A 7,349-nucleotide genomic window follows, 5' to 3' on the forward strand; every position below is an offset into this window, starting at 1 on the left:
AAGGCTACTTTTCAGGACTTCATTCCAATCAAAAGGGGAAATGAAATTGAAATCCAAGAAATTATGTAAGGGAAGTAAGGGGGCTCCTGCAGTTACCATGTACTCTATAATTAATATATATTTATAAATTAGTACTGTTTCATTTTAATTTCTTTTTGTAATCGTGTTATCGATCGATGCAAAAATGAATATGAAAATTGAGCCGTGTTTTTGGTATAATCTCTCTATTTTTACTACCTACTTTTTCTATACAATAATACTATCTATAAATAGTTGAATAGTCTTTAAATTTTGTCTATCTCCATCTAACTTAATTATATTTCTATTAATTTGCAAAATTTCTTATATATTAGTGTTCATTAATAAATCCGATGGTTTTTTGCTTAAACAAAATATTAAAATTTTTATAATTTTAAAATTTTTTCCAACACCTCATCTGATTTTTTGAAATAAAGAAATTACAATAATGGCAAATTTAATAATTCCAAGTATCTATTTAAGAATTATATAATTTTATATACAAAGGGTGTTCATAATTTACCAAATAAATAGGGCTGGTTTTCTTGTGCTCATGGTAAAACAATATTTGAAGATGAGTCCAGTACAAGTTGCGTTAAGAATGGGTCTAGCTTTACATATTATACATTAAATTATATCATACCTGAAATTTGTCCTAAAAGATGTATCCTTATTAGATTGAAATTTAGGATTATTTTGTAAGTGTGTATTATACTAAACTGATAACTGATTATTATGATTTGAACAAGAGTGACAGAAAGTTGAAATAATTTATTTCAAATTAATATTTCATCTTTCATGTTTATTTAAAATAATAATAATTCAAAAATCGTTTGATCCCCGATAGAATATTCGATCATCAATGTTGTGGGCATGGTCAAAAGGAGTGTGATTCATTCAAAACATACCAAACACAAAAATCACAAACTAATTCTCATAAAACATAATAATAGGTATTCAAAATTAATGGGCCATAGCCTTTGAATTTTCTTACTTTATATTACAGTCTTCTAAAGTGTCCTACTCTAATTTCTAGCCGTATGTATATTTTGTGTTCATCCACAAACAAAATTAAATTTAAAAAAGAAAAAGAAAAATTAAACTACCCTAAGCTAAAAATATATTTTCATCTTGAAAAAGCTACCGCTGGCTCTTCCGTGATTGTATCCAGCCCCGGCCTCTTGGACCTGCAGACCGCTAGCCTATACTTGTATTCCGGCGCCACGCCGTCCAAATTCAACCTCGGCCGTTCACTCTCAGTACTCGAGTCATCATCACCCGGCGACGTCACTGCCTCCGGAGACACTTTCATGGAGTAATTACCGCCGGATATCCGCTTCGGGGCGGAGTTAGCCGCCATCAGGAAAACAGCCACTTCAGCTGCCGTGACGACCGAATTCACTCTCCTCATCGGAATCATAACATAGAGATTCCCGAATTCCAAGTCCTCGTCGGCTGACAGCGGCGAGAATCGTCTGCCGATGTTTAAGGACTTGGAGTTGACGAGGAAAAAGTTGGGAGACTCGAGCATGAGCTCCGCAGCCTTCACGGGCTGTCGGAACTGCCGGATTTCGCCTCCTGGGAGAATGACTCTTGCTGATTTGGGACTCCTCAGTTTGGGAGCTACGAAAGTGCAGGAGATGAAATTTCCCATGATGTTCAAATCTGGTGAGGGTGTTTGTGTGTGTCGGAGACTTTAGCAAGAATTGGTAATGGGCAGAGTTTCTTGCGCGGGCTGTTGATCAATGGCTTGTTTGGGTATTATATTGAGGAAATCTGATTCACGCGTACATAGGTGGACGAGAGTGAGAAATGTTGTCTCTAAGGTAAGAGATTTTAGTTTATGTAAAGCAGGAAAAAGACATAGGCAGACGGTCGTGGACTGTTTTTCTATGTGAATAGGGTTGACGAGGTTACGCGGTCTGAATTAGGAGAAACGTGCGGAAGCTGCGAATTGCTTAGTCACCAGTAGCTTCGGCGTTGGTGCGTTTGTCTGTAGGACGTGTTAACAATACGACTACTTTACGAAGACAAAAAGACTTTAGTGTGTTAATTTTACAATAGAAAATTGTATATAGCCTTCACGCTTGAATTTTTAGTTTTATTTTTTTTACGATAGAAATTCATGTTAGAAAAAAATATATAGTTAAATGTATATGTGCCAAAACTCGATGCCGGTCAATATTCCTGGATCCAAGTGGCTAACTGGACTTCCAGCCTTAATTATGAATAGGTCTATTTCAGTTGTGATTTTTTTTAATAATTATTTTGCCTGAATTATTAAATTACGGTGTACTATTTATTTTTAATGTAATGATTTCTTATGCAATATTATATAAAGTGCTTCACCGTAAAATAAAAAAAAACGAAAAGAAGTGGGAAAAATTACAATTTTGATCCTATAACTATAAGGGCGTTATCTTTTGTCTCCTCGAATTTCGAATTTGCAAGCAAGAATTATAATTAAAAAAGAAATAGCGCGTTTAGTTTAGATGTAGTTTTAAAATGCTCAATTTATTAGAAATTAGCACATGTTTGAAACGTGACCATTTTAGTTTGAGAAGTTTTAATTTTTTTAGCCGATTTTGCTAATTAGCACTTTTCCCTTAGTAACATTTTTAATTAATTGTGTCACCCACTATAGTTATAGGACTAGAATTATATATATACATATATATATTTTCGTATGTTTCTCGTGCCACATCAGTAAAGTGGCTGAAATATTAATTAATTAGGTCATTTGCAAGATATGTGATAGTCCAGAGCCAATATAACTTTTCTTTTTTCGAGATTTGGAGTAAATTTGTTATTATTTTAATTACAGTTTTTGGAGCAATATTCAAATCAGAACAAACTAAAAGTAATACCATCCTATGTAGTTAGTGGATCAAAATTGTGTTTTTCCCAAAGTGATATTTCCCCAAGATTTTTGTTTCAAACGGTATAGCGATTTCAACTTGTTCGCTCACAATGTTCCTTGATCGATCACATGATCCAATCTTGATTCTTGGTATACTTGTTATGGTTAGTGTGGTACATATCTCTCTTAGGTATATATTATTTATAAGGTGTATATATTCTTACGCTAGAATCATGGGGTAGGATTGCTATAATTATGTTCATTGTACATGTATAAATTCTGCACTTTAAGGAATGAAATTGATTACATTCACTCAATTTTTCATACATACTATATTTCAATTATGTGCCACATTTGAAACTAGGCCGATTCAAAAACTAGAGATCTTAATTGTTTTTGTCAAAAATTCATAAAACTTGCTGTTGCACAAACTGAAAAGATGGATTCGATATATGAGGTCATGCATGGGGGAGAGTCATGTTGGCCAGTTTCTTCAGATTGAAGGGTTGGATACGAGCTCGGCCTCCAGCCCACAAGGCCTTAGAGATGAGCTTGTAGGTGCGTTCTGATGGGTGGAAAAAGTCCCAGAACAAGTACTCGTTCGGATTCTTGCATATTGTGTAGCCTTCCTTCCCACATTGTAGCTCTCCTCCCAGAGTTCCATACCCACAGCATCCACTCTCTACATCGGCAAATCCTGTGTAATAAATCATCAACTTTTATTGTCGTTATGACTAGCTGGTTTAGTCCTATAAATTAATGAAACGTGTTATTACCATAGCGTTTAGGATTGGCTCGAAAAGTCTGGACAGTTTTATAAACAGCTCCATAAACCCCAACTGCACCAGGATACCTGACAGGCAAAGATTTAACAAGGTCCTCCAGCCCCAGGTTGTAATTCTTGACCATTTTGTTCATTTTCCCATAGCACCTAGTAACAGGTGAACCAGGCAAAAGTACTCTGGCCGGAACACAGCCCACAGGGCCTAATGCAAACAATGCAATCCTACGGGCTCCGAGCTTGTAAATTGTGTCGACAACATTCCTAACTTCTGTCAGCATTGATCGTACATAAGCATCTGGGGTCACTGTTGGAGTGTCCAACGGGAAGAAGTAGTTGAAGATGTCATTTGAACCTGATTCCAGGAAGAAAAGGGATTCTTTCAGAATTTTTCTGTCTATTCGATTTTGTTCGACTAGGGTCTGGAATTGTTGCAGCTGAACCTGGATTGGTGTCACTCCCTACCATATACGGACATAAAAAAAGTTAGTAGCACTAAGTGTTGAAGAAAATGTTGCAGTTTTTTCTTCAGGGAACTTTATTTAATTATCCTATAAAATGGAACCCTGACTCAACTTCTTTTAGTTAATTAGAGTTGGAGATTTCAACTTTACTAAAGAAATATTAATCCTATGACAAGCCTGAAACAGGTTCTATTCTTATTACTCGCAGTGTTTTTGTCCTGAAATTTGATTTCAATTTTATTGTTTCTTCATAGGATCATAGGTTTGTTATTGAAAATTAAAACATTATCAGCAATTAGAGGTACGATTTTCTTACCGATTCATTATTTGTTGCTAGTAGAACTCCGCTGCCAGCACTCGCGAAGTTGATGCCATTGGATGGATAATTCTTTCGAGTTCCGTTCACAATCTCAAGCTGTACCTCCAGGAATGGCTTTTGCAGAGGGATTCCAATAAATTGAGCTGCCATTAATTAATTTATATCATACTCACACTACAGAAAATGCAACATTTAACCATGATAATTTGTTATGGTTAAAATAAAATAGTCATAGCAAATAATCATTTAGTACAGCCATGCAACAGTTATAGACCATGGTATTTGTAAGGGTGGCTAAAATATTTGTCATGACTTTTATATTTAATTTTACCATGGTCTTAGCCTTGGCAAATAATTTTTTTTATATGGTAATCTATATTTTTGCATCAATTTTATTTAACTCTGGTGAATAATTATTATTTACAATAATTTTTAATTCAAATTGTAGCCAATAGTCATTTTTTTTTGTAGTGTCACTTGCATATTTTTCGAGGAAAAAAGATATAAATGGCTGATGGCGTTGATAATTAATGCAATTTTATGAAGAATACATGTTGCATCTCTACCTAAAAACACACAGACCCGCATGTGTGTGTGTGTGTGATTCTTGGAGAGACTTACAGATGACTCAACTTTATGCGTAACAGATGACTCAATTCCAGGAACGCATGTTGCACCTATACATACATACACACCAAAATCTTACCGCCCCCCATTCCTGTGTGTCTAATTCTTGGAGAGAGACTTACGTACACGAATCATTCCAAGAACAGGCGTCGCACCTATCTATACATACACACAAAACACACACACCCCACTGTGTTTGTGTGATTCTTGGAGACACTTACGGATGACTTAATTCCAAGAACCGGTACTGCTGCATCTATGTATACATACACATATAAACACAAAAAACAGACAGACCCGCATGTGTGTGTGTGCGCGTGTGATTCTTGGAGACAGTACTTACAGATGAAGTCGGGGACAGTTCTGCCATTCGTGAATCTTCCAGTGGGGCGGTGGAAATAGTCGGATCCATAAGGGGGAAAATCAGCCTGGGCGGTGCAATTCAGGTTGTAGTGATTGTTACCAGCGTCAAAAATGGAATCCCCAAAGATGAAAATTGCTGGAGCACTGGATCCGGCCATGACAGAAGCCAAAACGCTGAGATGGACACAAACAATCAGCAATTTCCGGCACGCCATCGGGGCTTACCAGGTTTCCAGCTGCTCTAACAAAATTTGATATCGAAGTTGTAACAATTATATATCTCGGAAAACAAGGAAAAGGTGAAGAGCTAAAGTGAGGACCAAGACAAAAACTTGAAACAAACTCACACGAACTAAATGCATGCATGGCCAAACAGCCCCTCATCAGCACATTCATGGTCACAGCTCTTCGCTCAACAGCATTTTTTGTACTTTTCTTATTTATGCGTGGTGTTCATCTCGATTCTTTTCTGATATCACTAATTTTGTTAAGATTTTAAAAGTAAAACATAAAGTTAATTTTAATTTCTGAAATAGTCTGCAAGACACTCGATATCTTGTACAATGACGTATAGATAATTGTTGGCTTGAATGCATTTAATTGTTGGGTTTAATGCAATTTTTAGGTGTATGATATTATAAATGAGCAAATAATCCTCATATAAAAAATAATAGTAATTTACCCTTCTATATTTTTTAAAATGAAATAATATTTCGCTTTATTTAGGGAGGTAAATTGCTTAATTTCAAAAAAATATAAGGGAGTAAATTGTTGTACTTCAAAAAATACAGAGGGATAAATTGCTAATTTTTTTTCATAGAGGGATAATCTGCACATTTACAATATCACGGGGGCTAAATTACATTTTTTCCCCATTTTTTTGTCCCATTAGATTATCTGGCCATTTCTTTTAGGATAATATTTGTGTCCCGTACCTTTGGTTTTTGCAATTTAAATTTTTTCCAACGAAGTTCACCCTTCTCGACCAAAAAATTAATGCTTGTGATCTCACGCGATCTTAATTTTAAAATTGGGGCTACTGTTCTTTGAACTTTCTAAAGAAACATTTTGTGGTCTTGCAATTTTTTCTAATTTTTGTTATTTCAGTCATTTTTTTCGAAGGAGTTCACTCGCATGTGGAGGTGAATTCTAACAAGAAAAAATGTCTGAAATCATGAAAATTTGAAAAAATGACTAAAAAGTTGAAGGACAAAAATGCCAAATAATAGACCAAAAATGCATTTAATCCATATACTCTGCGTACTACAAGAAATATAATATTTGACCATATCTAATTGTCAGGATTAAAAATAAATAGTTATGATAAATAGTCATGACTACGAACAAATTAACAACATTTGTTGGTTGTAGTTTTTGTAAGTGTGACTGAAATATTTATTATGACAAATATTTTGTCGTAGTGAATAAATTAAGTATTTGTATCGATTTTAATTAATTATAATTAATAATAATCACTAATCACAATCTTTAATCAATAGTCCCTAAAATATAGTCAATAAAAAATAATTTTCTAGTGCCATTATTAAAAAAATGGATATGTGTCAAGTGTCAACAATTTAATTACATGATATATTCCACAATAAATGTTAAGATCTGCAAGAGCTAATATCCTAAATTTATTAAGGTAGATAATTGATTTTTAAAAGACAATTATTTAAATGAAAATTTCAAGGCTTGTCGGTGACACGATGTTCTAGATAAACAAGAAAATAATTAAATTTGTGATATAGAAATAATATATATTGAAAATTACGACACCATCTGACGGGACGTTTGGTCCAGAAATTTGATGTCACTAATCGAGCATGGCCGCTGGACTACTGTTAGATTGGGACGTCAGACGAGATGGCAATTCAGTTGTACATTTATTAGCTCCTTCATCAAATATTTTTTTCT

At 34.5% G+C, this 7,349-nt stretch overlaps 2 protein-coding genes across 2 annotated transcripts; both read right to left on the reverse strand.

Moving 5' to 3' along the window:
- Positions 1 to 949: 949 nt before the first annotated feature.
- LOC105156271 (uncharacterized) lies at positions 950 to 1,859 on the reverse strand. Its single transcript, XM_011072363.3, has one exon. It carries the CDS (start codon positions 1,670 to 1,672, stop codon positions 1,145 to 1,147), a length of 528 nt encoding a protein of 175 aa, XP_011070665.1. The 5' UTR covers positions 1,673 to 1,859; the 3' UTR covers positions 950 to 1,144.
- Positions 1,860 to 3,163: 1,304 nt separating this feature from the next.
- Positions 3,164 to 5,767, reverse strand: GLIP6 (GDSL-motif lipase/hydrolase 6). The gene is made up of 4 exons (XM_011072364.3): positions 5,413 to 5,767; positions 4,440 to 4,585; positions 3,655 to 4,120; positions 3,164 to 3,575 (listed from the first exon to the last, which is right to left on the reverse strand). The coding sequence occupies exons 1-4, from the start codon at positions 5,645 to 5,647 to the stop codon at positions 3,337 to 3,339; spliced, it is 1,086 nt and encodes a 361-aa protein (XP_011070666.1). The 5' UTR covers positions 5,648 to 5,767; the 3' UTR covers positions 3,164 to 3,336.
- Between the last annotated feature and the right edge of the window lie 1,582 nt (positions 5,768 to 7,349).

Source organism: Sesamum indicum, linkage group LG2 (assembly GCF_026168435.1).
Source record: "Sesamum indicum cultivar Baizhima isolate 11 linkage group LG2, ASM2616843v1, whole genome shotgun sequence".
NCBI classification, from domain to species: Eukaryota; Viridiplantae; Streptophyta; class Magnoliopsida; order Lamiales; family Pedaliaceae; genus Sesamum; species Sesamum indicum.

Excerpts from the sequence above, each read along its gene's own strand:
- LOC105156271 (XM_011072363.3), bottom strand. The coding sequence starts at position 1,672 with ATGGGAAATTTCATCTCCTGCACTTTCGTAGCTCCCAAACTGAGGAGT.
- GLIP6 (XM_011072364.3), bottom strand. The coding sequence starts at position 5,647 with ATGGCGTGCCGGAAATTGCTGATTGTTTGTGTCCATCTCAGCGTTTTG. Across the intron at positions 4,586-5,412 it reads AACTGTCCCCGACTTCATCT|CTCAATTTATTGGAATCCCT; the intron begins GTAAGTACTGTC and ends AATTAATGGCAG. Across the intron at positions 4,121-4,439 it reads TAGCAACAAATAATGAATCG|GGAGTGACACCAATCCAGGT; the intron begins GTAAGAAAATCG and ends CGTATATGGTAG.